General features: G+C 44.1%; 2 protein-coding genes across 2 annotated transcripts in view; both read right to left on the bottom strand.

The window, feature by feature from the left end:
- The window catches only part of VASH1 (vasohibin 1), a 155,530-nt gene that overhangs the window by 94,872 nt on the left and 32,905 nt on the right, over positions 1-27,753 (bottom strand). The gene's annotated exons all lie outside the window — the stretch shown is intronic.
- On the bottom strand, positions 6,999-26,702 carry LRRC74A (leucine rich repeat containing 74A). Its single transcript, XM_054827016.1, has 14 exons — positions 26,639-26,702; positions 22,208-22,318; positions 20,800-20,975; positions 20,072-20,179; positions 19,241-19,337; positions 18,763-18,812; positions 17,884-17,965; positions 16,110-16,195; positions 15,578-15,772; positions 13,815-13,910; positions 10,355-10,498; positions 9,088-9,195; positions 8,371-8,456; positions 6,999-7,074 (listed from the first exon to the last, which is right to left on the bottom strand). Exons 1-14 carry the CDS (start codon positions 26,700-26,702, stop codon positions 6,999-7,001), a joined length of 1,479 nt encoding a protein of 492 aa, XP_054682991.1.

Here is a 27,753-nt window from a genome sequence, read left to right as displayed (position 1 = left end):
AAAAAATAAATTAAAAAAAAATTCTGCCCCATCTCTGTCTTCCAAAGAGTCCTGCTCCTCCTCCTTCTTTAGCTATACACCTGAGGAAACAGAAATATTCTCCAAGTTCCCCCACTTGCCCTGGGTATGCAGAGCAGTGGCTGTGGGAGGAGTACAACGTGTAAAGGCTATGTCCTGTGCCCATGGACTCTCCTTCCCTCTGGATGACCCATGTGCCCATTTGAGTCTCTTCTGGAAAACCTCATGCCTTCCTTAAGGTTTGCTCACACCCATCTATACGTATGCATGTAAACAGCACGATACCACATTAACACAGTTGAGACCTATGATAATGCCAGTGAAATATGAAAGCTTCTCCCCTCATCCTTGTTTTTCTGGTTTGAAAGAGCAGGGTGTGATCCTGGAGTGGATGAGGGGTAGATGCTTCTTCTCACAACTTAGCAGCCCTCCTCCAGCACTGCCTGCCTGCTGCACTGCAACTGCCTGTATGCAACTCAAGAGCTTCAGGTCACTTCTGACCAGAGGTGGCATTTAGTGTCGCTGGTAATTGCTACTTCCTCACACAAAGCAAACAAAAAGACCTGCTGCACCAGCACAGTCACCTGCTGTGGTTTACCCAGGGGGAAAGGAGTGGGCAGTGAAGGCCAGGCTGATGCAAGAGAGCACTCTGTGCTGCTCTGTGCTACTCCATGCTGCTCCATGCCTTTTGGGGAGATTAGGGGGGACTTTCAAAACCTTTCGGAGTATACATCAGCCAGTTTTCCTCTCCTATATGTGTACACCCCCCACTAAACATGGGAACTGTCTATCTGACAGTCTTGTGGAAGGTAAATGGGAATCCTTATAGGTGTGCCACTTGAGGTGTGGCGGGGAGGGACATGCAGATGTCCCTTTACTCCCAGGCCAACTGGGAGGGGGTATGGAAGGGGCTGGGAGTGGGGAGGGGGAATTACCCACTGAAGATGACCAGGATCTGTAAGGGCAACGACCAGTGCCCCAAGCTTTTTGCAAATGGCTTCCTCTGCTTAGAACACCAAGAACTTGGGAAATGAAAGGAGGCAAATGCCATTTGCAGAAGAGATGGGATTTTTTTCTCCTTGTTGCAGGCAGGACCAGCTGCGTTCCAAACCCCTGACTGCAGCAGCCATGACCCATCTGAAGAGAAATCTGAGCCCGCAAGCAGTTGTGCTGGGGAGGGCTACGCTCTCACGTTTCTCTGTTTTGTTTTGGAGCCTCTGATAAGTAGTGGGCTTGCTTTTTTTCTTCCTTCCTTTCTTTTCTTTCTTTCTCTCTCTCTTTTTTTTTTCCCCTCCTCTCTGAACGTATTTCCACAGCCTCAAGGAAGGAATTTAAAAAAAAAAAAAAAAAAAAGAGGTTCTGGAATGGGAACAAGTATGTTTCAAATTACAGAAAGGATGTGAAAGGTTCAAGAATTTGAGCCCTGACTCCGCCTGTGTCTGTCTCCACCCCCCCAGAGAGCCGCTCGCATTGTGGCTTTTCCATTGCGCCGCACAATAATGTGGCAGCGGGACCGGACCGCCCGGCGATCCCGGGGAGGCCGGGGAGGGCGAGGGTGCCCTTCGCAAGGGAACGGCCTTGCGGAGTTCCAGCGCTGCCTGCCAGCCTGACCTGCTGCGCCTCGCCGGCCGGCCTGGGGCCTCCCGCACCCTCGCTGGCTCACAAGCCTGTTGCCTGGCTGGATTTTCAAGGGTTTCAACAAACCTTTTCTCAGCGCGGTTTGTTTTGAGCTTGGGGGGTTTTTTTTGTCTCCCAGGGTGTGTATATGTGTGTGTGTGTGTAGGACTTTTTCCTTCCACTGGTTTAAGCTCCATCCCAGGAATGTGCTGAGGACCCACTTCTGGGAGCGGAGCGCCCTCTGCTAGGTGGAAAGGAAGGAAAAGCGGGCAAAGGGGCAGCTCTACGGTGGAGCAAGTTTTTGCTGCTGCTGCTGCTAAGGTGTAGGTCCTTAGACACTTGCACACTGAAGAGAAGCCAGTGCATGGTGCATCGACATACCAGTGCCCTCACGGTGACTCAAGAGGAGGACTGGTAGCTATGCCGGAAGTTGTACAGCAGCAGTAAGGCTCTGATCCTAATTGCCCTGCTCAGACTTCTCAGCACGTGCACCCAGTGCAACTGGCTCCCATACCAGCTCCACAAAAATGAGTTGAGGAGAAACCACTGGCAAAGAGGACTGTTGAAATGGCTTGATCTTCCCTTCTGGGGAAGATCATGATTTGATCTGGTCTCAGTCGCTTATGGAGGACCATATTCTGGAGACCTTCTCCATCACATGAACACTTGATCCTGTGGCCTCAAATGCAGACATAGACCATCAGGGAATGGAGAATCCTGTGACTAAGGTTATATGGCAGGACATTTCCTTGTCCTCCTGTGACATGATCAGATACCCCCTTCCCATGAGGCTGTGAAAACTAGGATGTTTATCTCTTCAGAGATGCACAGCTAATAGCATTGCATTGGAGGAACTAAGGTTCTCATGAAGTCTCTGGAACGGAGAAGGCTACCAGAGCAATCTGTCCAGCCTGTGGTGTGTGTCTGGCTGCCATCTCAGCAGCCTGCAAGAAAGAGGGTGGCACGAAATGAACCATGTGTTGATTGCGTTCTTCTGGTGGGCCAAATGCAGAATGCAATCCTTTGGCTGGGCTATCTGGATTAAGCAGCTGTGAAATAGCTTCAGTGTTGTTGATAGATAAGGAGTCACCCACATAAGAGGAAAAGAACAACTATAACATACATTTTCAAGAACTGAGATGTCCATTATGATCTTGACCTTTTCCAGTGCCTTGTAAAAACCATTAGCATCAGTCAACTGACCTGAATCTGCTGCCTCATGCAGAAAAAATTAAATTTTGTCCTTGCAAACTTTCATTCAATCATCTTCTCAGTTTTCTGTGACACATCCAGGTGAGGTTTTACTCAGTGAATGAATGGACGGGGGACTTAAGCATCTCAGTTGCATTGACCAGTGCATTGTGCATGGCACGCTCCCAGTCCCATGATGCTCAATTTCGTGCATGGCTGCAGGATGCCCCTTTGCATAAGGTGCATGTCCATTGATACACACTGAACACCTTTTGATATTATATGGATGGGAGGCCACTGGAACAAAGAACTATTGATGCAAGTTTAAAAGATAAAGACTAGTATCAGTGTACCCACTTCAGCAGCCTGTGAGATTTCTCCTTTGAAAGTAAAGCCAAAAACCTTTAGGCCAGTTCAGCTAGACAGATCAAAGATCTTCACTGTGAACAAGCTGAGATAGTTTGGCATATAACATTTAGTCTTCATACTTAGTCCGAGATTTCCAGAGATTCTGACTCACGATGTCTTTTTTAATGCAATGATATGTTGTCCTAAGTGTTGCGGTGGCGCCTAGGAAATCACTCTCAATTGGGTCTCATTCTGCTGGATGAGATCCACAACGAAAAAGATGACTTCCCCTGCAAGAGATCCAAAGGTTCACCTAAACCAGCTAACACATTAAACACTCTGGTGTGCATGCTGTGTTTTCAAAACTTACTTAAACAGTGTTATTTTGTTTCTAATATTGAAGAGATCTGACAATGTCACTTGGCTGTGTTACTTGCGCAAGCCATGGAAGATGCAAAGATTATGTTTAGCCAGCTTTCTGCACTGTCTAATTTTGTGCTGGCAGGCTGAATTCCTGAGGTATGTTAGATGAGTCTCAGAGCTGCCTTAATTTATGCTGGCCAAATCATTTCCTTCTGCAGCATTTCACAGGTGTGGGATCAGCAGAGCAATTCATGTTCCACTCCCCGACCGCCCCTGCTCAGTTATCTACCAGTTTATCCCTGAATTCCCAGCAAGGAGACAAATGCTGTCGCCAAGCTTAAAAAAGCTTTATTGATCTGAGAGTGCTCAGAGACACTCGGCAACAATACAAACTGCAACTACATCCCTCCACCACACTGCTTGCATGTGAATTTGGAGAACTAAAATTTTCACTAGCACTCCCATTTTTTTGCTAGTATTTTAATTGCATCAGGCCACATAGTAGGATGGAAGGTTGCATCTAATTCCTTCCCAGAGATCTAATCTCTTTTGATTTTGTGTTTGGCAAAGTAGATACTTTTTATTTATCGAGCCTTTCTGGAATGGAAATTTCAGCTCAAATTCTTCAGCTGAAAGAAACCATCCCATCTGCCTGTAGGTTTTTCCTGGTGCAAAGGTACAATCTAGCTGCCACATCATTGTTGAGTCTGGAGTTTAAGCGGACACTGAAATAAATAAAAGCCACACCTGCCGCAGGCCAGTACCCATCTCTATTTGATTATGTTGTTTTCTTACAGAAGATTTTTGATGGCTGTAGCTAATCTAGAATCTTAAGGGTGCTAATTGGACAAATCAGTTTAGTCGGGCAGCTGATTCTGTGCAAATGTAAGCAGAATAGTAATGTGTGATTAATACACAACAGCACTCTGCATGAGATAAAGATGCATGTGTAACGTATGCAACACAAACCCAAGACACTGTGGAGAAGAAAAGATGAAGATATTTAACGGTCTATACGTGCTACTCCTTCACTACAGAGTGCACCCTTTTCTGCAGAACAAACACGGTGCTGCAGGGACAGTGAAGCACAACCTTTGCTCTCTGCCATCAGGTACCCCGAGATCCCATTGTTGTCTCTTAAACGTTTTCCAGTCTGGAAACAAGTGAGAAACTTCTCACCCCCGATCCAGCTTAACTGACTCCTAGAGCATTTGCCTGCTGATAAGCCAGGAGGCTTGTTTTTGAGGAAAATCTGGGATGCTGTAAATCTTGTTCTCTGTCAGGTAACAGTAGTTGCTGGTGATGTAAAAAACCTCCACTCTTTTTTTGTGCAAATACAAAATCATTAGGTGTTCCCAGCTCCCTGGCCTTAATTCTCAGCTGCACATGTTGATATTTACATTGTATGCCTCTTAAGCTGAAAAAAAAAAAAGACTCCAAAAAGGATTTCTTGGGTCTGAAGGGGAGAGGCATAGATGCTTTCCACTGGTGTGGCCACTGGATGGTGAACACTCGGTCAACAGACTTGGAGACACTGAAGACCATCGTAGAAGATGACCTGTTTTAAAACATCAGCCCCCTCCAGAAATTATGAGTAACTACACTCATATCCATGGAGCACAAAATGTACTGCATGCACTGCTCACGAGCCTCGACCAGGATGGTGGACGAACGTCTTACAACAGTTAAAACGATCCCCCTGCTTTTCAGGAAAGAAGCAACGAAGTAGTTTTCAGAAGAGGAGCTGAAAGCAGGCTCCGGGCACAGCCAGTGGGTTCCCGGGGGTTCAAATCCCTGCAGAGACGGGGGGGGCGGGTGGCAGCGCATCCCTCCGCGGGCAGCCGCGGCAGCGCTCTGCCCGCACTGCTGGGGCTGCCCCGACATCTAGGGGCGGGCGCGGGCATTGCCGCCCAGGGGCTGCCGCAGGAGCCGCCTCGGGCGTTGGCCGAGCCCTCTGCAGCAGGACTGGCCTTTCCTCTCATGGGAGTAGCGTGTTAGGAGGGCTTGCTTAGGAGTAAGTGAGCTCGAATTGTAAAATTATGGGTATGGACCACTCCCCCGCGCTCCGCGAGCCTTAGTGTTCAGGAGTGCGATCTTGCAGGTTTGGCGCATGCTTCTATGAAAAAATATCTCAGAGCTTAGGAACAGTGAAGAAAAGCTAATTACATTTTAGGAATAATTAGGAAAGGAACAGGATACAGAAAACCCCACAGTGTTATGCCCCTGCGTGTGCAAACTACCCAACATCTCATATCTCTGCTGTTTTGATTCTTCATCTTGAACCCCCACATATTCTGTATGTGAAGGAGACACCAACTGCCATCACAAGTAAATTCTAGAAGTCACAGGCATCAGAAGGCACAGACCTGCTGGGGTAATGAGTTAAAGCCTAGCAGTCAGTCATGTATTGAGGATGACTACTGAGCAGTCGTACCAACACCATCATGTCACCAGTCATGTTGACTTCTGATGAGGTACTGGAGCCACCTGAACTCCAAAGATTTTTTTTTTCCCAGTTGGTTAGTCTGCCGGGAAACAGACAGAGGCTTACCAGATGGTAACCAGCTTCTTTTCCTTTCCACTGGAGGCTGGTCTTCCCAGAGGGGCCAACATTTCCCAGTTCTCCATGTTTCTTGGTGGTATAGTCTATATGGGCAGTTGCACATGGCAAAATATACTTCCTGTATATTTTTACATTTTATAAATTCTATTTATGTATAAAAACTAATATATACAAGGCTTTCATTCCTTCTTAAGAGTTGTTGAAACCTTTTTTTTAAAATATTGGTTTAAAAAAAGCAGTTTAGTATCTGAGCCATTTATAGAATCATAGAATCTCTAAGGTTGGAAAAGACCTCTAAGATCACCAAGTCCAACCGTCAACCCAACACCACCATGTCTACTAAATTTAAAATGTTATGGTTTCTACCCTTCTAGCATATTTTTTCCCATGGAAATATTTAATACAAATCTTATTACCCATAACTTTTTTAAGCAACATTAGCTGTAGTTTCTCATTAATTTCATTATTCTCCTCTTGCAAAGGTCCCTGTGTCAGAACTGCTAAGTCTGGTAGGGGTTGTCTGCAGGGCACTTCCTTCAGTCTTTTTTTGCCCATCTACTCTCCCTCAGAAGGGGATAATACAAATATGAGTTCTCTTGGTTTCCCCATTCTTGCTTTTTGTCTCCATCTCTGCAAATAAGTTGAGCATTGTCAGCATGCAGAGTGAGACAGATTTGGTAACCAGCTCCAAAGGACCAATCTCTTCTGCCCCTAACCAAAAGGACCAGACTGTACAGGGACCTGCCATGTAGCGCAACATCAACTTTATTTCTGCATTCAATAAATTAAACTATCAGAGCTCCCCAGTGTTGGGCCTCCCCAGCCCAAGGTCACTGAGATTTCTTCCAGTATTTCTCCTACAGTCTTTCACTGTCTGACTTGCCTCCTTGCTTCATTTTTATGGCTCTTCCTTCTTTTCCTCCTCAATTTCCCCTTCCACAGGCTTCTGTGCTGGCTTCGGCTGTTGTAAGTGACTGAAGAGAAAGAGGTGAACCAGTATTAATTTAGTAAAGTGAACCTTCCCTGTCAGATATCTTAAAGCTGCTGAGAGGACCTTGAAGAAACAGCCTGAGGTGGTAACAGTAAGGACAGCAAAGGTCACAACTCTTCTGACTGTTGTCTACAAGGTGAATATTACCACTACCACACATGCTACAGTGCTAAAATGCATTAAGCTGCTAGACAAGAAGTAGATATTAGTATTTATTTTCCCCATATATCAACTTGGCAGCATTAACAGCACCAAATGAAGTCTTTGCTGACCATTGGGTTTTAATGGTTCCTAATTTGCTTACTACTTAACCACAGTTCTGCAATTTGTGCCTAAAGTACTTGGGAACCCCATGTAACCTCTGATTCAAGATTAACCGGTCTAAGGCTTGTCTGTTATCTGAGCATGGATGCTTTTAGTATGGCACCGATGTATGCGAAGGAATAAAGACCAGATCTAACAAAGTAATTTGCTTCTCTTTGAAAATGTTAGGAAGCTAAGAGGTGAAGAGATTTGCAAAATTGACCCATTGCTTCTAGCCTTAAAACTAGACTACAGCATATATTTAAACCCATCAATATGTGCTGAGGGATGAGAATATTTGGGCACGATTAATAGGGCTTTCAGCTGATGAGTCACATGCCAGAACTGACGAGAAATCTAGGGGGAATTTTGGGTCCAATGACAAGTGGTTTAGCCTGCAGCGACTGACAACCTCCAAGGAGTTTGCTGCTGACTGCTCAGGCTCTCAGAACTTGGACATGATTGCTACAGGCATTAAGGAAGAGACGCTTTCAAGAGAATGAATAGTTCTGTAGTTTGAAGGTGGGTTTCCAGGGAAAACTAGGTCTCCTAAGAAGAAAGATCAGAGAGAAGGAGAAAAATGAGAGTCCCTGAGGATGGAGGAAAAGGTCTGAAGGCAGAGATATGCTGTCTTTGCAAATCTTACCCTGGCTTCAGAGGGAGGACAGTGTTGAGCTGATGCTTCTCACACAGGCTTACAAGCATGAATGAAAATGCCATTCAGCTCTGAGATCCCTGCACTCTCACAGCAAGTTTATCAAACAGAAAAATAAGACTGACTTCTAGTTTGACTCAACAGGGCTTCTAAGCATGCAAGGTGCTATTTAATCTACCTTTTACTTAGGTAAGTAATGGACTGGCCAGAAAACAGATGTCCCTTCACCTTCTAAAGTGAATAGGGATATGTTTATTTAGTGTTGAGCCAAATTAAAAAAAGAAAGGCAAGCCAGGACAGTAAGTGGAGGCACTCACTCACCTGTAGTCCACAACCCCTGTCCGATTCGGGTCTAACTTGCGCACTAGTTCCCCAATTTGGACTCGATCCAGTGGGATGCGTGGTTGCTAAGAGGATAAGATAAATGTTAGCAAACCTGGATATTTTCAAGCAGAAAAATCCCCCATATCATACTGGGACCTGTCATCTCTTAATAGGTGAGCAGATGGCCTGGCGCATGGAAGAAGGGATGGAAAAAATCCACAGAGTGGTGCTGGGTAGACGATTTCACTCTTTTAGGATTAAAATAACATTTTTTAGCATCAAGGCTGGCTGACCATTGCTACTGATCCCAAGCACCATGGTGGTTTCGGCAGGAAGAGCACTGTCTACTCAGTGTGTAGGGGTGCGGGTTTAAATGCCTCTTTTTCACTTTACCATAGCAGTAAGACATAATTATATCAAGATCCTGTATATCCTATACAAACAGCTGACCTCTGTGATTTTACAAGGGTCCTGTGATACTCTAAAGTTGATCCAGTATCACTGATGCCATCTGCAGTATTTATTGGATGTCATGGCATTTCTATTGGGGATCAACTTTTGTTCAGGGCTCAACTTTTGCAATAGGTGAATTTAACCTTTTAGTCTGAACAGTGTCACCAGCAAGGCTGACTGGTGGCTCTGCTGCAGCAGAGGGGTTTCCCCAGAGCAGTACCCTGCCAGAAGAGCATCCTGGCCGTGCTTTCAGAGGCACACCTGCATCATGGCTCTCCGGAAGGCTGCCACAGGGATCTTCATGTTTCCATCCTTGTCTATATTCCTGAAAAAGTCCCAGAGTTGTAGGTTGTGCTCTTTCAAGGAGTTCTAAGAGAAGCAGAGATAAAACATGGGCATAACCATGAAACTGATGCCTGCCTCCAGCTCTCCCCTTGTTCTTCCATCTGTCACCCTGCCTTTACTACCCTATCGCTGAAATATATGAGTCCATAACTCCTTGTGCAGCCACCCTATTGTCAGAACAAAATCCTTTTGCTCAGGTTAATCCCATTCTTCTGAGTTATACCTCCTTCTCCCCCTACCTTGAAACAAGACTCAGTAGTAAACCTGTTTCTTGTGATAATTGCATGTGGTTATTTGGTCTCATCCCAGCAGCCACTGCTTGGTTGCGCTGTCTAATCCAGAGACAGTCCTCTCCCCCAGATCTCTGATCACTTTAATTGCTCTTCTCTGAATTCTCGTCTGTTTGAATGAGGACACATCTGAGTACCGTAACTGCTGTTAAAAACACATTAGCAATGTGAGCCTCACTTACTGTGAAGCACAGCAGCGCTGCTTGATGTGAACTAACAGCCCAAGCTTTTGCTTAAGTTCATCTGAATCCATATCTACAGCAAAGTCTCACCCAATTAGCTAAAAATCTGCACAGCAGCTAAGAAACACAGTGATGTTGGTAGTACAAAAGTGTTATCTAACTCAGCAATGCTCAAGTGCTCGCATTGCCTTCCAGCAAGGAGGACAGCACCATCTGCTGCTATCCATAGAAATTACAGACCTTGAACAGGTAAGTAATTTCTATTTAGGACAGTATTTGCTTGTAATACCATATCGTACTTTTATGAAGCATATTATGACGTCAAAGCACAACTGTCAGTGAAAGGTTCTATGAAAGTCAGCTATTGCGGTGAGCTTGTGATGAGGACGGACACTCATTTGGAGCAGACCTGAAATCAACCAGTTTGTTTTACACAGTGAGCGAACATCTGTTAAGATTGGTTTTTTCCCCAGTGCTTTCAGATCCCAAGGCGTCAGCTTCTCCTGAAAATCAAAGGATTTACTTGGTCAGTCCACACGGACTGAGATACGTGAACATTGTGTTAGTCTTTGTGAATATACTTTCCTGAAGGAACTTGGCTGAATTCCCCACTTGGAAGAAGGCCTACCCCCTCCAACCTCCATCCCTCCAAGTGCCTGGAGCATGTGCACTGTGTACAGGGGAGCTACGGACCCAAATTCAGTAGCTCACCTGAATCACTTTCATGGGATTTGGATGCTGCTTAGGGAACTTGGCGATACGGCCTTCGACCTCACCATAGATGACATCTAGTTCAGGACGTGTTTGACACACCAAATCCAGCAACTTGATGAAAGTTTCATTCACCAACACATTCTGGTATGTAGGAGGAAGCAAAGTGCAGTCAGCATGGATACCCAAAGAACAACAAAGACTTGTCTGTATTCACAAATCCATCTAAAGTCAACATTAACTATTCTCTCCTAAAGGTAGCACCGTCTCCTATCTCTGCTCTTCATTTTCAGGAATCCCATGGAGGCTGACTCTAAATAAGTGTTATCCTTTCTCTTTTCCCATGTCTGAGACAGATAAAGGTCTACCAATTTATGTAGAAGTTAGCTTAATGCAAGTCAGATGTTCATCAGGTAAACGTCTACACCAAAGACCTGTTATGTTAGGTGATTCAAGTGATTCATGTTCATCCTTGAGACAGTTCTAGATAGATCTCCTCTCCATTCGGTTAAGATGCAGACTGCAAATTAAATAGTTAATGGCCAAAATGTGCCATAGAGTTCTGCAAAAACGAAAAAAAAAATAAAATCATCCAAGGCCTAAAAGGATTAGTATCTCCAGCAATGTAGCTTTATAGCCCAGACAAGAAAGATGCACCTATTTGGGAAGGGTCCAGTTGTCTCCAGATGAAAAGAACTTTGGTAAAGCTCTGTTTCATTGTGTAACCCTAACAGGAAGCTCCAGTCAGCAGTACAAGACCTGACGTTCTTTTTTTCCTAAGAATTTCAAACAGGCTAGTGACAGCTCAGCATTTCAGAGCTCACACTGTGAGTCTTCTGTTTTATCACTTACAGAATGGCCAGGAGCAGTGTCCTGACTGAGGGTTTTTGGGATATTAGAAAGTAAGCTATCAATGGAAATATTACTGATGTCACTAATTTATTCTTCTAAATTTAAGTTACAAAAGATTTGCCTTTGCCTTGACTGATCTTTTAAAAACATGATTATGATTTTGTTCATATCCATGATGACAGGGGAATTGTTCATGTATTACCTTGTTATATATTTAATTGTTGGAAATTTCAAGGCAGTTCAGGAAATTCATGAAAGCTTCTGGTTTTGTCATTGCGGGACGTTCCCAAGGCATCAAGCACTGTATTTTTTCCTGAAGTTTATTTACAAACTCTCCTAATGCATTCTTGCAGCTTTTTTTAGAAGCTTAAGAACTACTGTTCTTAAGATCCATCTAGAAGCTTATGATCTACTGTGCAGTAAGGTCTTGACTGTTACTACCCGAAGACAGTCTTGAACGAGTCTGAGTCTGGCTGGGTTTTATGGACACAGTGTGACTCTCCGAAGAAGCCATTCACTCTGGCACTACGCACGCTAGCAGAGTGTCCTCGCGTGTTTGACACAGTCCATAGTTCAGAAAAACAACACATGGACAGCTGAAAAGCAACTGTATTTTCTTTTGTACTGTGATGAAGATGGGCATGTGCTGGTTATTTTGATTCATGACTTCTATAAAATGTTTGATAGTCAGTATCTGCAAGGTGAAACCCTGTAAAGATGTGGGGAACAGTCATGCTTAGAAATGCTGTCAGAAGCAACAAACTGTTGCTAAAAAAGTGCCTTTCTATTGCTTTGCCTTTGCTAGTGCTGTTAAACCCATGTGAAGGTTTCTAGATGTGATCCTTATTCGAGATTCCTCTTACAGACACACTAATTATTAATTCTTTAAAAGTCAAGATAAGCATTTATCACTGGGAAAAGGGGCAGAAGAGGCTTTTGTTTATGTCTTCCCTTAAGTTTCTTATAACAAATTAAAACCTTTACTAATTTCTTAAAGGTTTAAGACAGCATAAGATCTTTGGAACTGTATTATTACAAATACTCTGAATTGAAATGCAAGACCCCTACATCACAGGTGGAATGAAGTCTGTCAGATAGATGAGATGTTTGCCTACAAACATTTGATTGGGATACTGAAATGTCATTATAAATTTATGCCATTGACAATTTATCTTGTGAAATGCCAGGTGATTTAGACTTTTTGAAGGGTGAGGTGAAGAGAGCATCTGTTAACCATAAAAAGCAGAAATTCATAGTGAGATTAGGTGGGATTTAAGATTCTTAATGTTAATTAACGCCTTGCTTAAAAATTTCTCGAGTGCCTCTTTTTAAATAAATGCATTTCAATAATTTCTTTAATTTCTCAGAATTTAGCTAAAATACATTACTTTTTCCAGGTTTATGAACTGTTTAATTTATTAGTAATAAAACTAGCAGAACCACATATACTGTAATGAAGTCCTTTACCCCCACACAGCCCATTTTAGTTTTCCTTTGCAGAATGAGGCCTGACTCCTTGCAGACTTGGCAAATAATTCTCTTTGATCTTAATTATGCAGGAAAAATTGTCTGCCCTAGAGGAACGCCTGTTCTTCAGATGATCTCTGTTGAAAGCCCTCGATAATCAAGGAAGACCATAGATTAATATTATTTATTCTGCTTTGGTTTAGTAACCACAGGACAAAGAAACACAAGCAGATGTAACTTAGATACAACCCATTATGTGAGTCTCCAAAACCGCCCATTAATTTTTTTTTAAGCTTGTTTCAAGTGTGAACATATTATTTATGTTCCAAGTCCCAAACTTAATCTTTGTGAAAATGCTCTTTCCTTTAATTGCAGTGCTCCCAAAGGTGGATGGAGGGCCCTGAGGCCCCTGGCACCTTCTGTAACTGCTCCCATGAAGCACCAATTCATGGATGGGAGGGCCAGGAGCGGACTGATGTGTGCCCAGGTCTCTCCCCAGTGTTGGTCTGCAGTGCAACCCCTACCATCACTCAGGAGCTCAGAAGCGCTTCTGGGTCTCCCATTTTAGAAGCAGCACATGAGGTTACAACAATACGTGTTGTGCTCCCAACTTGCTATGGAGTAGCATACTAAGATTTGGCCTCTGATTTTTTTCCCCTTCCACACCAGCCTTTTAATGTTTTGTTTTGTTTTTTGTTTTTTAATAAAATTGCTTTGCTTTCAATGCCTTGAAGCATCCATCTTCTTCTACTCCTCATACAAACTGACAGGGTATCAAAGCACTTCACAGTATCTAGCATCTTAGGCTAGCCTGGAGGGAGACAGCTCAGGGGATGAAGAGAATTCATCCTCCAGTGGGAATTCACTCCTTGTTCTTGTTCTGCTATTGCAAAATGGAAAGGAGTGAAATGTGATGATACTACAGGCACCTCTCTCCAGAGCTGGACCAAAGCCCTGTAATTTCCACATGGCTTCTAGAAGGGCTGTCAAACAGTAGCCTCTTTTTATTAAAGGCTGTGCATAAATGAAACAAACAGCAAGTCTCAAAACAGTTTTGGAAGGGGACAGCTCTGTGATCCACCCAGTTCCTAAAAATGTATAGTGTATGGTCCTGGAGGCTTTCCAGCACATAAACTCTTACTGCGATGTTGATCTCCTCCATCATGGATTTGGGGTTCTTTCTGACAGATGTGACTAGCGCAGTGGCACCTTCCAAGGTCAGGGGATTACTGGCCATCTGTGGAAGAAGAGACATAGGTCCAGACATGGTGAGAATGAGGATTTCATGCCTGGCAGAAGGCATGCTGTAACCTCAAGGATGACCCTTTCTTCTCATTCTTCAGCAGGGCTGTGGAATAACTGTGGTCCCTTTTGATGGGTTTGTCTGTTATCTCACAATCTCTTGTCTCTGTCCCACAAAATTCTGCAATGCAGCTTCCCAGTGGAGTTGCCTTCTCAGCTTCTCTGTCTCCTTGTGTGAAATTCCACATACCAGGTCCCTTACATCTGTCATGCAGGAGTATGTGACGTGGATCATGTTCAGCCATGTGATATGGAGAGGCTGAGGTGATGGGCTGCATTTGAGTGTGTGCTTGCTGTTAGGGTCCCTCTGGACGAGGGTCTGCCCCTCGGGACATTTCCCATACCCTTGGCTCCTCTTGGCAGCACAGCAGGTCAGAGCTCAGGCTGATCAGCTTCCTCTGGCTTACGTGGTCTAGCTATCTGGTGTTATGGGGTCAGCACTGCCCTGTGCATCTCTTAGTGTGTGAGTCACCTCTTGCCCACCTTGGACTTCGTGTGCAGTCTCCACTCCCACTATTTGAAAGAAAACTTTCTTGGTTAACATTTGGTTAACATTGGCCAGCAGAAATGTCCTCCTTTAAGTCCTGTGTGTTATCAGCTCCTAAGACAATCTGTGCAGCTACACAGAGAGAGGAGTGCCTTGGTGTGAGCTAGTGACCTTACCTCAAGCCAGGTTAAGAGCAAGGCAAACAGACACATTTATTTATATAATCTAAAACAGCAGTCCCAAAGATGGGTGTGGCTGCAGTGATTTACAAGGACAGCGGTGTCCACAGACAGGCCTACATGAACAGCTTTAAAGATGTTCCTCAACTGCCATACTGCCATTTGCAGGCTCTCAGTATGGTGACGTTAGATCTAGCTAAGAATGCAGCTCATAAGCAAGCTGACTCTTTTGAGCTGAATTCCTAGACAATGATCTTGGTTTGAGAAGACATGTTAGCTCGCAACCCTAACCTCTGAAGCCAGCTTGGCTGGTCATTCGGTTTTGCCCTTTCCAGGATTATTGATCCCTGGTTTACTAGAAGGCAGTTCTGGCTTTGGTTTTCCAGGACTTGGTAATACTCCTCTCCTTTAGGTAGTGCTGTGGCATTGCCCTGATGCGGCAAGGACAGTTTATCCTGTGTTTGAGTAAATTTTTAGCAAATCATTAACAGAAAGGTGCACTCTTGCCCACCTGCAAACTTCAGTGTGCACCTTTGCCTTCGGTTGAAATGCATAGTACGTGTACATATGTACCTTCACAACTGCATTTTATGTATATATGCAGACCCATTGAATGCCTAGGCTGTCTGCTAGACATGTTGAATGCCTAGGTTCTCACTCGACTGAGACTAGACATGACAGGAATCAGCCATTTTGGAGTGATAATGAGCATGGGGTTATGCCAAGCCAGTCCCTGGGGGATTTTTTGAGGGAACAGTGCAATGTAGTTGTAGAATTCATAGGATAGAATTTCCTTCCACTCTGCTCACCTTCAACCCAGAGCACTACTCATTTCCTCCAGTTCTAGCTCAGACAGCTCACCTTTGTCTTCTGTCCCCCCGACTCAGATCTTTCTATTCCCTCTGTTTATTCCTCCAGCCCTGGGCTTTATTTTACCTTCAGGATTTTGAGTTTTCCATTGACTTCAAGGCCTCTGCAGAGCTTCTTGGCTCCCTCGTTGTTGATCTGGTTGTTGCTGATGTCCAGGTGAACCAGCACATTATTGACTTTGAGAGCTTCTCCTAGGGCCAGTGCTCCCTCATTGCCAATGCCATTCCAAGAAAGGTTGAGTATTTTCAGTGCAACATTGCCCTCAAGGGAGAGAAAAGAGATCTTAGCTACTGCATGCCCGTCTTCTGTACACTCTACCCTTTCTTGACTGGCTGAGACAGGAGCATCCCTCAAGTCACACCCAGGCAGCCCTAATGAATCCAACATCTCTACAATGTCACCAGGGTCTCTCCATCCACGTTAGTCACCAGACCTAATCACTGCTTTAGTCTTTCTCCTGGTGCTGACTGCCACTGTCAGTAGGATGAGCCTTGCTGGAGCTACTGACTCCTGCTCAGACCTCAGGGATGTGAGTTCCCAGTAAGTGTTTCAACCAGCTCCTGGTGTGAAGGGTATCACAAAACAGGGGTGTTCCTACCCTGAGACCTGCACCCAGTCCTGCTGTTCCCTTCCTCCTCAAGTTGTTCCAACTCAGGTCCAGAATCTCCAGTGTTGTGTTGCTGGCTAGGAGAGAAACTGAGATGTTAGCTCATGAAGAGTGGTCTGGACACAGCTGCTGACCCACTTAGGGACTAAGAGAAAGTTTGCTGTGGGTTCAGCAACAGCCTTCATCGATTGCAGTGGGAGGAACCTGTACCTACAGAGTCTTTGCTGTCCAAAACACCCAAAGAACAGGGAATGGGCTGTTGATCACAAGCAGAAAGGGAACACAGTTTTTTTTCTGACTTAATCAAAAATAAGTTGTGAAGGAGGAAGGTAGAAAGAGGGAGGGTTTCCTATATTAATAGACACTGTCTGTTTTTCTCACTGTGAAAAATGGCTGGATTCTCCTTGCCACATCGAAAATATCAAGACTGACTCTGCATACATTTGATTAGCAGAAGAGAGGAATTCAGCTTCATATGGTAGCTGTGCCCAGCTGTATATGTGCTAGTGCCAATTCACATGCATAGCACACCTCACAGTGAAACTTCTACTTAGAGCAGGGTATGTGTGAATTCATTTGTGTCTACTGTGACACTGGGAGGGGTAGGACTTGCTGCCAACACTTGCTTCTCATTCTCAGAGGGAATTTCTCATCCAGATTTTCCATGGATGGGAGGTTGGATGGAGGCAGATGGTGAGTTTAGCTGACTTAAAATATTCCTTTAAGAAACAAAACAGAAAAGTAACAGATTCTGCAGTAATCTCTGCTGCTCCTGCCTCAAGTGAGCTGGAAGGAGAGAAGAGCTGTAAGACCTTTAATTCTGGGGAGGCATTTTTCTGGGCTAGGAAGGTCACAAGTTTTAGTACTGATCTCTGTGTTGCCTGCAGGCTTGTCCAAGGCAGGGGCACAGTGCCTTGGCCTCACTGCAGTTTTAATTGATCTATCTTTTAAAGACATGGACTATAATTAGAAAGAGATACATATCAGTGGAAATACTGAACCAGGAGAAGGAAAGCATTAATTAAACTGAAGGCACTGTGTTACTGAAATGCTCGAGGAACACTGGATGCTCATAGCACACGCTTTGTGGCCATTATGGTAGCAGGCGTGTTGGACATACTGAGAGAATAAGAGCCGTCAAATATTCATGCAAGTCTGTCCCAGTGCATTAATAGCACCTGAGATTACTGAAAGACTGTAATTGTTTTGTTTGTGTTCTCTCTCCAGGGCTGCTAGCACACTCTGGATCTCACTTTTTCGGAACAGATAAATTAGGCAGCTTAATTTTATTTCTTCTTAATCTGTTTCCCTTGCTGCTTGCTGTGCAATGGCTCAAACCATTAGGGTTTGGGCTACTTAAGAAAAATTGAAATCACTCCTGAACTTTGTAATCAAAAGCTTAAAAAAACCCCAACAGTTCTGATCCTATTAGGTTTTAGTAAAATGCAATTTTCTGCTTTATACTCCCTGAGGGACTTCTCTTTCAGCTCTCTTCTCTCTGGCACAGGCTGCTCTGTTACTGTCGTTTCTCGTCCTGCATTTGTGTTCCGATACATTAGTCATAGTTGCTAGAGTCACCTGTGGTGATGAGGGTGAGCCTGTGGACCAGGCAGGAAGCTCTAAATCTGGGTGCCCTGACTTTTATACTACCCACCAGGTCATGGGGCATTTTTCTGGAGAAGGAAACACATGTTCACTGTGCTGACGCCATCAAGTCCCCCAGTGCCTGTACTCCTAGCTGTGCAGGAGTAATGAATTAAGTTACCGAGCATCTGTCCCAGGAGCTGTCCTCCGTTCTCAGAGAACTCATTGTGGCTGAGGTCCAGCTCCTTCACTTGGTAATTGCCCTGCAGAGAGACAAATGTGCAGAGACAATGAGATCTTCCAGCCAGCTGCAACCAGATGCCATGCCAAGGCCCCCACATGAGGATGAAACAGAGGGATATCAGACACACTGAAATCTTCAGTGCATGGCAGATCATCAGCACAGAGGCTGTAGCACTGCGTGTCCCAAACCAAAACTTTATCAGACATATAACATCACAGTGATTATCTTCCCAAAACATCAAAAGCAATGGGACTTTGTGTTGTGCAAACTTCTCTCGCACAGCTCATGTCTGGCCTGCAACACATCCTGCAGTTCTGTTCCTGCCCCTGTTTCACTCCCACTGTTGTGCCCTGACCAAGAGCACTTTCTGATACCAGGTCAAGACCTTTCTTCAGGGCAGCTTCTGGTGGTGCCAGATGATGCACAGGCTTTGAGACAGGAACTAACAAGAGAAGTCAAGCATCTTATTTTTTCTGGAGAATTGCAAAATGTTATGAAGTTGGGTTACTTAGGCTTCTTGAAATTTTTTTGTCACCCAGATGTCATTCTGTTGTCCTGCTACACAGTCCTGAAGGTTTGTTTCTCAGCCAGACTCATGCAGCTGTCCTGAGAAAATGTTAATGCAGTACATCCTGCTTTGTGTCCTCCCAGGCTCTCTCATTTCTGAAGCAAGCAAGAGGCACTTAGCAAAATTATGCCAGGAAATCATATGGGCGTTGCCAAGTGAAATCATGCCAAATGAGTAGCAGTTTCAAGATGAGGAGAGTCTGCTACACAGCCAGGGCTGCAAATGACCTTGGATTTCAGGTAACTCACCATTAATGCCTCAGCAAAGAATGGCGCAGTCTCCTCTCCAAAGTTGTTTCCTGGGGAAGAAAAGTATGTTAACAGTGTGCTGATCTCTCCCTTGGTGCTGTGCTGGGGTCTGGAGGAAGCTGTGCTGTTAGGTGGAACCTCCAGTTAATCATGGGCCGTGTTTGGCTGTAAGCAGTTAGTCATTATTCCACTTCGCTCCATAGAGCAGAATTACCCCAAGATTTGGGAGACGCTCCAGCAATTATCTAAGTTTCTTGTAAAGGACTGTTTTTCAGAGGTGCTGGAGGTTGAGCAGGCCAAATATTTAATCACATCACTATAAATCTAGATTTCCACTGTTACTCTGGGTTCCCATCAGAGACATAGCCGAGAGACTGATTTTGCCCGTAGTCTGACTAATATTCTCAGGATGAGAGACTGCAATGAAACACGTTATTTCACTTCCAGTGCTGTCACTGTTTGGGTGCATACAGCCCACCTGAGAGCTGAAGAGCATGGAGGTAGGACATGTTATCCAAAAGCAAACCGGCAATGGCTGCAGCTCCTGCTGTGTCTAGGTGGTTATTGGAGATGTTCTGGAAGGAAAGAAGGGAGGATAAGAAGGATGAGTCCAAAGAATAAATCAGCTTTATTGTCTTCTTAATGCCCAAGATATCAAGGGAATAATGCAAGATGAGCCACATGAGAAATGGTAGCAGACAGTAATTAACATGTGAGTTATAGATGTGTTTAACCCTGTATCCTTCCTAGCAGGTATAAAGCCCTAGAGCCATGAGTTTCACATGGGTCTTTGTCTTCAGTGAACCAAGAGTCATTTGGCCAAGAATCTTTTCTTCCAGTGTAACATAGATCCCATCACCCATCAAAATGCATTTTGTATACCCCAGTTTCAGATCGAAGGAACATTTCTACCAGTTTACATCTGAAAGTTTTGCATTATTTCCTTAATCTATTTAGAAAAGTTTCCCCATGTCATAATGGAGAATGAAAGTTCCTGACCAAAACGCTTTTTCTGTTGGCTAAGCATGAACTAAAAAGACTTAGTTATGGTAATTATTGTCACATCTGCTAATGAAGAGAACAGTTCCAGACTCACCAGACTGCCATCACATGCAGACTTCTGCTTTTCAGAAGCTTGTACATTTAAAAATAGAGCAGCATAAAATATCATGACTTTCAGAATGTGAATGTTTTTGCATGAGAACAATGGTTATTTGGTTAAAATTGTAATGGAATGAATTAATTTTCTTTCAGATGATTGAACTTGATGAGCAATAGTTTTGGCTACAAACTACATCAGATTGGGTACCAGTTTTTGAAGGGAGGAATTCTCTCGTAGCATCTCTGCTATGCATATGGCTCCTTCTGCCAGAATGCAGTTGTCTTCCAACTCTAGATGGGTGATGGTTGCATTGGACTGGGAAGACACAAAGGTGAACAGAGACACAGAGAAAACTGCTGAAAAGTTAATGAAGGGGATAGTTTCCTTGGCTCAACATTTCCTCCAAATCTCAGAAAGTATTGCAGGTTCTGAGCAGGGCAGCAATCAGCGGATGTGACAGAGCCATGGCAGCGTGAATTGGCATACAAGAGATACTTTTTTGGAGAGGTTTTGAGTGGGTAGGACTTCCCGTTGCTTTCTGCCAGCCTGGAGACCCAGGTTCAGATCCAAACTCCAATTTAGGCATTTTGGGCCTGTCTGTTGGTGAGTGTAGCACATCCCTCTGCAGAACGCAGAGTGGGGGACATAAATCCCTCCAGCCCTACCTCTGGCCCAGTAGGGGTTAGGAGCACTGGGCACTTGTGTCCCATTGAAAAGCATCAGTTTGCTCTTGGGGGTAACTCCAGCAAAGACCAGCAGTTGCCACACAAGACTTCCCTGTGCGGGGGATTAGAAGCATTAGGAATGCTCAGAGATCCTATATACATGACTTTTTCTCCCACGCTGTGTACTCAGGGATGGCTTCCTGGCCAGAGAGAGGCCTAAAATGCCTATTGTTCTTGAGAACAGTGGCCCCATTCTTCCTGGCTACTCACCACCAGAGCAATAGCAATGGCTTTGACACCTTTGGGTCCTAGACCATGATGGTTCAGGTTTATGTAAGGCTTGGCCAAGTTCTGAATAAAGTGTGAGACAGGCACCACCTCCATCAGCCTGCATGCTTCCAAGTACAGGTCTGTGCCCGTAATGCCTGCAAAGGCCTTCTCAGGATCTACAGAGAAAAAGTATATTGATGAATGGTGCGTTCAGTGTTCTCCTTCCTCTTTTAAATAAATGAAGTAACTCAATAAACACTATGCAACAACAGTAGGGTTTTACTCTTAAAAGGTTATCATCCCCTGGTTCTCCCCATCCCTTTATCCCAGACCTCGAAGAGTTAATGTATCCTCCTTGCTTCTCCATTTGGCATTCAGTGACTTGCTGCAGCTTCTCACCAGTCTGCAGTGTGACTAAAGCTTTCTTGGTGTAACTGAGAATTCTTGACATCAGGCGAAAACATTTTCATCTTTTCTTTTTTTTTTTTAAAATCTTAATTGAAGCATACAGCTGATATTGCCAGCAGAGCTAGAGCAGCTCAGAACATTTTGGCTTACAACCAGCAGAAAGAATCCCAGCATTCTTATCTTGGCCATTGGGTGTTGTTGACACAGCTGCAGTGAGACATATCAGTGCAGCTGGTGGCTGTATTTCCACAAAAACCTGTCATTTGGAATTCCTTCATCAAACCCCATACTTAGAGCTCATATTTCTCCACGTTGTTATATGCATTCAATGGTCTGACCTCAAGACAAATTCCCCTCTCATCAAAGCCATTTTCCAGTTCAATCTGAGGCCTCTAACAAAACAGTCTTTTGTTCTTGCATTCTTATGGTTTTTGATTTTCCTTCCATTTATAACAGGTTTAAAAGTTCTCATCTTAAATTATGGGCAAATCCTACTGTTACAAAAATGAGTGCAAGACTTGTTTAGCCAGAGGACTGACTTCACTAGGCAGAAGATAAAGGGGAGAGCCACCAGAAAAGTCTAGGACAGTTGCGGCAAACCTATGGTATGCAGACCGCAATTGCTATGCAGTGTTTCATCAGGAGTGCACAAACAGAGCCTCAGTCCCATCCCTTGTTTCAGCTAGCTGCTCCTGCTGCCCAGGCAGCGGGCTGGTCTGGTAGTGTTGGTTATTAAGGACTAGAGGAGAGAAGAAGGAACAAAGGAATAACCATGGTGTGTAGAAAGCAGTTGAAGGAAGATGCTTGACGTTAAAGGGAGAGCTCTTAGAGGGAAATTCATGCCTCCTTGCCTTTATCAATTGCCAGATTACATGTGGTTGTCAGGACACTGGCAGGGTTGTGTCCTTGGTCTCCATTTCGGATACATACACCACTTGGTAGGCACAGCTCTGACTGTAAGGGAAAGGCTAGTGAGGGCAGATGGTCAGCAAACATTCACCTTCCAGCTCTAGGTCAGTGTCAGAACCTTGCGTGGCCTTCTCTGCTGAGGCATCAGCCAGTGACACAGACTCCAGAGTCTCACTGATTTCGGATGTCTCTTCGCTCTGGCCTGCCATGAAACCAAACAGATTCATTTTGTCAATGCAAGCCCAGCAAAAATGTGACTCCCTGGATGTGATAGACCTCCCGCTGCTCTCACTGAAGCCTGCGCTCCTCTTCAACATGCTGCTGATGCACTCCTTCCTCAGCTTCGCTTTGTGTCCACTGCTCCCTGTGCATTGTATGCATGCGGTTCTCGCCCTGACGTGGGGACAGGCTCACCATGGGGTTACAGATCTGCAGACTGGCCATGGCTTGGCAGCTTTTGGAAAAAGCCCTCCCCAAATTCTGTAGCCCGTGTGCGGGGGACTCACAGTTCTCCTGCATTAGGCCTTTGTTCCTCAAGAGCTGCCTTTCTCCCCTTTCTCAGTTTCTGAGCCCATCAGGAAAGGCATATTTCCCCTCTTCATCCCATTTCCCCAGAAATCCACAGGCCAAACCCATGCCATTTCCTCCTAGCTCTCCTGAACTGACTCACACTTCCCCAGGCCCTGGCAGGACACTGTTGGCTGACTTTGTGATCAGACTGGGAATGCTTTGTAGTACTTTTCAAGCATGGCAGAAGAGAAAACGTTTGAATGCTATTGTGTCTTGGGACTGAGTGTAACTAGACCCACTGGAAGTGATACAGCTTGTCTAGCCTACAATTCATAATTTATTTTATAGTCAGAGAGAAGGAGAATTTGAAAAATTCCTTTTTAAGAGGAATAAATGCATACAAAAATAATGAAGAGTAATTTTGCCAAAATAATTTCTGGCTAATAACACGATGAATATTATTTTCCTACTCTGAATCTTCCTTTTCATTCCCCGTCTCTGCTTTTACTACCTTCCTCCCTTACTCCTTATTTCCCTTTAGAGCTCCAGGTTATTGACCTGTAATTTTGTACCCTTCTTGGGTGTCACTTAGCATTGATGTGTGACGTGGAGCTTGCAGGTCATCTGTTCATTCAGACCTATGTGAGGGAAAGACTGGCCAGCTGGCACCCACATCACCGCATTTCAACTAGCCCTGCAGCTGCAGCTCCTTCATTAAGACCTTTTCCTTCTGCCAGACTTTATTTGTTCAAATGATGGGGTTTCTTGCATTACTTTAGTGTGAGAAAGACAAAAGAAAGGGTAAAAATAGGTCTAAATCCCATGTATAAAACTCATGAGACAAGTAGAACCAAAGATTTGGGACATTATGACAGTAACCACTGATCCTCTTTGCTTAATAGCCCTACAATGCTGGACATCCTGATAAAAATAACCTTCCCACTCTGGGAATATAAAATACAAAACCCACACAGACTGTACATCCCCCAATACGATGGCTGTCATGTGCCCAGTACATCAGCTAGTCCTGCAGTGTGTGGACTCAGCCTTCTGAGGTAGATTCAGAAATGGTTCCTGCACCCCTGTGGAGCTGTAGAAGTTGGCACTGATATAGATGATAATAATTCAAGCAGAAATTTGAAAAGTGTTGCATCATGATTATTGGTGTTAAAACAAATACAGTAGAAAGCGATAGGTCTGGAGACTCTTTTGTCACCCTCGCCTTTCCCCAGGTGCTGGGGCTGCAGACACAGCTTTCTGGTCAGCCTGCCTCATAGACGGCTTGTACCAGTCACGAACCAGGAGCTAAGAGGGGAGTTCGCTCCATGGTTTGATGTGTGACTTGTGAGGGATGCATCCAGATAACTGCAAATCCCTTCTCTCGTGCTAGGTTAACAATGCCTGTTCTCTGCGTACATTGCTTTACGTTGTCCCCTCATTTGCGTTGTACAAATATTCAATAAATTACGCTAGCTATTTATACATCAATAGCTTTGTGGAGTAAAGAAAATGTTTCTTATCTTTTGCCTAGCATTGCAACCAGGTCCTAGTTCGTGCTGCTAAACTAATGAAGTAGTCTCCCTTAGAATCACTAGTGATGGACATAAAGGTCATATGAAGATTTTAATAAATTGTTCTCCTCTGCCAGGATAAAATCTAATTGATACATACTAAGGTATTTCAGCTGTGAAAGAAGCTACCAAGGTTGTCCTCACTTCTTTCATTCTGAACGTCTGGCATGAGAAATATATCAGAGTAACAGCCTAACTGGGGCAACTCATAAAATGGAACACAGCATTTTGCAGTAAGCAGACAAAATTATACTAATGTAAATGCTCAAATATAAGCATTTTTTTACATTCTATAAGGAATCAGTTAATTCAGTGGTATGTCAAACTATATGATTGTATTAACTTGGGAGTATTAAGTGTTGAAGGAATTGTTGAGGAAACAGCTACGAGACACGTGATTTTGTATCTAAGCAAAGTATTTAAGAATTAATATTCTAAATGCTGTTGTTTATTGAAAAATTGAGAAATTAGGCTTATTGTGGTTTGGAAAAAACTGTGTGTGCTTTAGCTTGGTCATCTAGTGAAGGGTATCAAATCCTTATATCCTATTTTAAGTCATGCCACTGAATATCAAAAGACTTTTAGAGAAATTATAAACAAATATGTTAGATATTTATGGAAAAAAAAATAAAATACAGATTTTTTTCCTCCATTCTAACATAAATAATTTAGACCAAGAAAAAAGCAAAACAATCAGACATTTTGACAACAATTTGCCTCTGGAATAGGGTAGGATTAACAATTATACCATTCTCCTTGCTGCCTCTGTCAGTCAAATTCAGCCAGCATTTTACTCACAATTATTTAATCCAATATGTAAGGGAAAATGGCAACCAACTATTAACTGACCAGGTATTTCCTAGTGATAATATTTTTTAAGTCAATACTGTCAAAAACCCATGAGAAATACTAATTTTAATATAATTGTTTGGGCTTGATAGCAGGTAATTAATTTTGTCAGATCCCACTTAAGGAGTGAAAGTTTCAAGAGTTCATAGCCAAGAACAGAAACATTGTTTGCAGAAAAGCTATCTAAAAGGGACTAATCCCAAATAAGCAATAAATTATTATTGCTGGATCCAAACCCCCCCCAGAGGTACCTTTACAGAAAAATAAGAAAGGATATTTAGACAAATGTAATTTTGAAGCAATGCAAAATATCTGATAAAGGAGCTCATCTATTAGAGCAACCATTAGGGAAAATTATTATGTAACACTTCATAAATTACATTATACTCAATTTAAATACTGAAAAACAAGAACCAAAGAGTCATAGAGTGGTTTGGGTTGGAAGGGACCTCAAAGATCCCCTAGTTCCAAGCCCCCTGCAATGGGCAGGGACACCCTCCACTAGACCAGGTTGCCCAAAGCCCCATCCAACCTGGCCTTGAACACTGCCAGGGAGGGGGCCTCCACAGCTTCTCTGGGCAACCTGTTCCAGTGCCTCACCACCCTCACAGTAAAGAATTTCTTCCTTATATCTAATCTAAATCTACCCTTCTTCAGCATGTCTGACTACCTTACAGTAATTGCATTATGAAAGAAAATAAGAACTTAATTTGTAATGACTAAGTGACAGGCCAGAGGAGGCTTTGAAATTTGAGAGGAACCACTAATGCTAAGCTGGGAAGTCAGGCAAAAATGCTGTGAGCAGACGCGGAGCCTGACTCTGTGGTGTACAAGCACAGCCTGACAGGAGCAGGTTCAGGAAACTCTTCTGCCCCTCACATTCTGCCTGTTCTGGGCGATGGACGGCTCAAACAGGATCTGGTCTCACAAGATGCTGAGCTTCAACATCTCCTGGGGGCATTAGGGGCAGCTGGGCAGAGTTGCCTGGAAGCTGGTACTGGCAAACCCTCTTCTGATACATTTTGTTTTTTCCAAGCTGCTCCTGGATGGCAGCTCCCATCTCTGGGCATCGGCACGCTCGATCCCTGGATCACCACCTTTCTCCTCATTGCTGCCCAGCCTGGGGAAGGGAAGCCTTCCACCTGGTGATCAGCCCGCTGCAGCAGCAGTCCCTCTTGGGTGCTGGCGATTTTCCTTTGGCCATTTCTGACTATTTCTGAAGTGAGTTTGCTAGTAACTAACCACTGCACCTGCGTCCTCCTCAGACTCGTTCTCCATGTCACCACCAGTGAGTGGTGGGTTCATTTGCTTTTTCTCTTCCATAAGTGAGGAGTTCACAGGCACCTTCTAGACCCTGTAAGTTCCTCGCACCTACGCACAAAAAGCGCAGCTGCTTGGCTACGATTAAAACATCTCCAGGAGGAATGGTGTCACTTGTAAGATCTGTGTTCTCTTGATTTATACTGCTTATGAACAGGAGAATCCCATTTCCCACTTATAGGGACTGGCCATGTGTCATAATAAAGCCCTGCGGAGTCTGTGGACACCCCATCCCCCCCCTTCCTGCCACCACCACCCTTCTGTGACCTCACCTGCACCTTCCGACTCCAAGGGGTGACATTCAGTGCTGGAAACCCCGTTGCTCTGGGATCCCATCAGCTCCTGATAACTGAGAAGAGCTGCGCTTTTGGCTATTAAACCCCTCCAGGATGTATCACAGAGTCGTGCAAGGCTGCTGGTAGGAGTTCTCCTCTCCTTTGAGTTCATATTCCAGTTTGTACAATTTCATGAGAAAACCAGACTGTGGCAGTTATGGTCCTAAAGGAGATGAGGATAGAAGGGGTGTATTCACCTTATTAGTCTTGAACAGATTCAGACTTCCCTACTGCCAAATTCCTGGTATGTTCGGTAATAAAGTGTGGCTTGTAAACGTCAGCACTTAATGGGGCCTCGAATCAAGTGCTCACTCATGCCACCAACTACCATTGGTGCCAAAATTGGTTCAGTGCTTATTATTTTGCATCATTTATACCGAGGACTTTGTGACCTTTTCTAAGGGGCTAAAACCAAAACTGTAACAGAAGAGGCTTTCCAATAAAGGTTGAGCAGAACTAATACATACACTTTAGAAATCCTTCCATTATGAACATAATCTCTCATATAGATTTTGAAGTTTATGTAGCCTACACAGTGTAATATGGGCTACACAGAGAGGAAGAAAAAGTCCATTTCCCAAAGGATAGGGTATTTTTAGCATTTTTATTCCCTTAGGTTCTACATAAACCTCTCAAGTAGTCCAGTCATTAGAGGCCATGGTAGGGTTATATTTGGATATAGAACAAAATGCCACAAAAGCCAGCGGAAGGTTTGACCCTGAAGCAGATGACCATTGTCAGCTTTGATTTTATTGCCAAAGTTTGTAAATATTTTTTCTAGCGTAGGCCAAATAACTGTGGCTGTCCGGATACTTGCTTGTTTGTGGCACCAGCTAACATTCTTCTCTGATTTCAGTCTGATTATCCTGATGTGGGTTGGGTCTGAAGATACTTTCTTAAATCTTTCGTTTTAAAGAACAGCCTTGTTTTAAATGCCCGTCATCAGTCTTTAATGCTGCAGATCCTTCCTCTGGAGAACACCCTCTATTTTCTGACTAGAAACCAATGAGGTTTGCTTACTGCAGCAGAAGATGGGAGACCACAGTACAGTT

Source organism: Grus americana, chromosome 5 (assembly GCF_028858705.1).
Source record: "Grus americana isolate bGruAme1 chromosome 5, bGruAme1.mat, whole genome shotgun sequence".
In the NCBI taxonomy this organism is placed as follows: Eukaryota; Metazoa; Chordata; class Aves; order Gruiformes; family Gruidae; genus Grus; species Grus americana.
Note: the sequence above shows the minus strand (reverse complement) of the source record. Positions and strands in the feature narration are given on the sequence as shown.

Coding starts and splice junctions, on each gene's coding strand:
- LRRC74A (XM_054827016.1), bottom strand. CDS start 26,702: ATGGGATCCCAGAGCAACGGGGTTTCCAGCACTGAATGTCACCCCTTG. Junction 22,319..26,638: donor CTTGGAGTCGGAAGGTGCAG/GTGAGGTCACAG, acceptor GTTTCATGGCAG/GCCAGAGCGAAGAGACATCC. Junction 8,457..9,087: donor TCCGGAGAGCCATGATGCAG/GTGTGCCTCTGA, acceptor TTATCCTCTTAG/CAACCACGCATCCCACTGGA.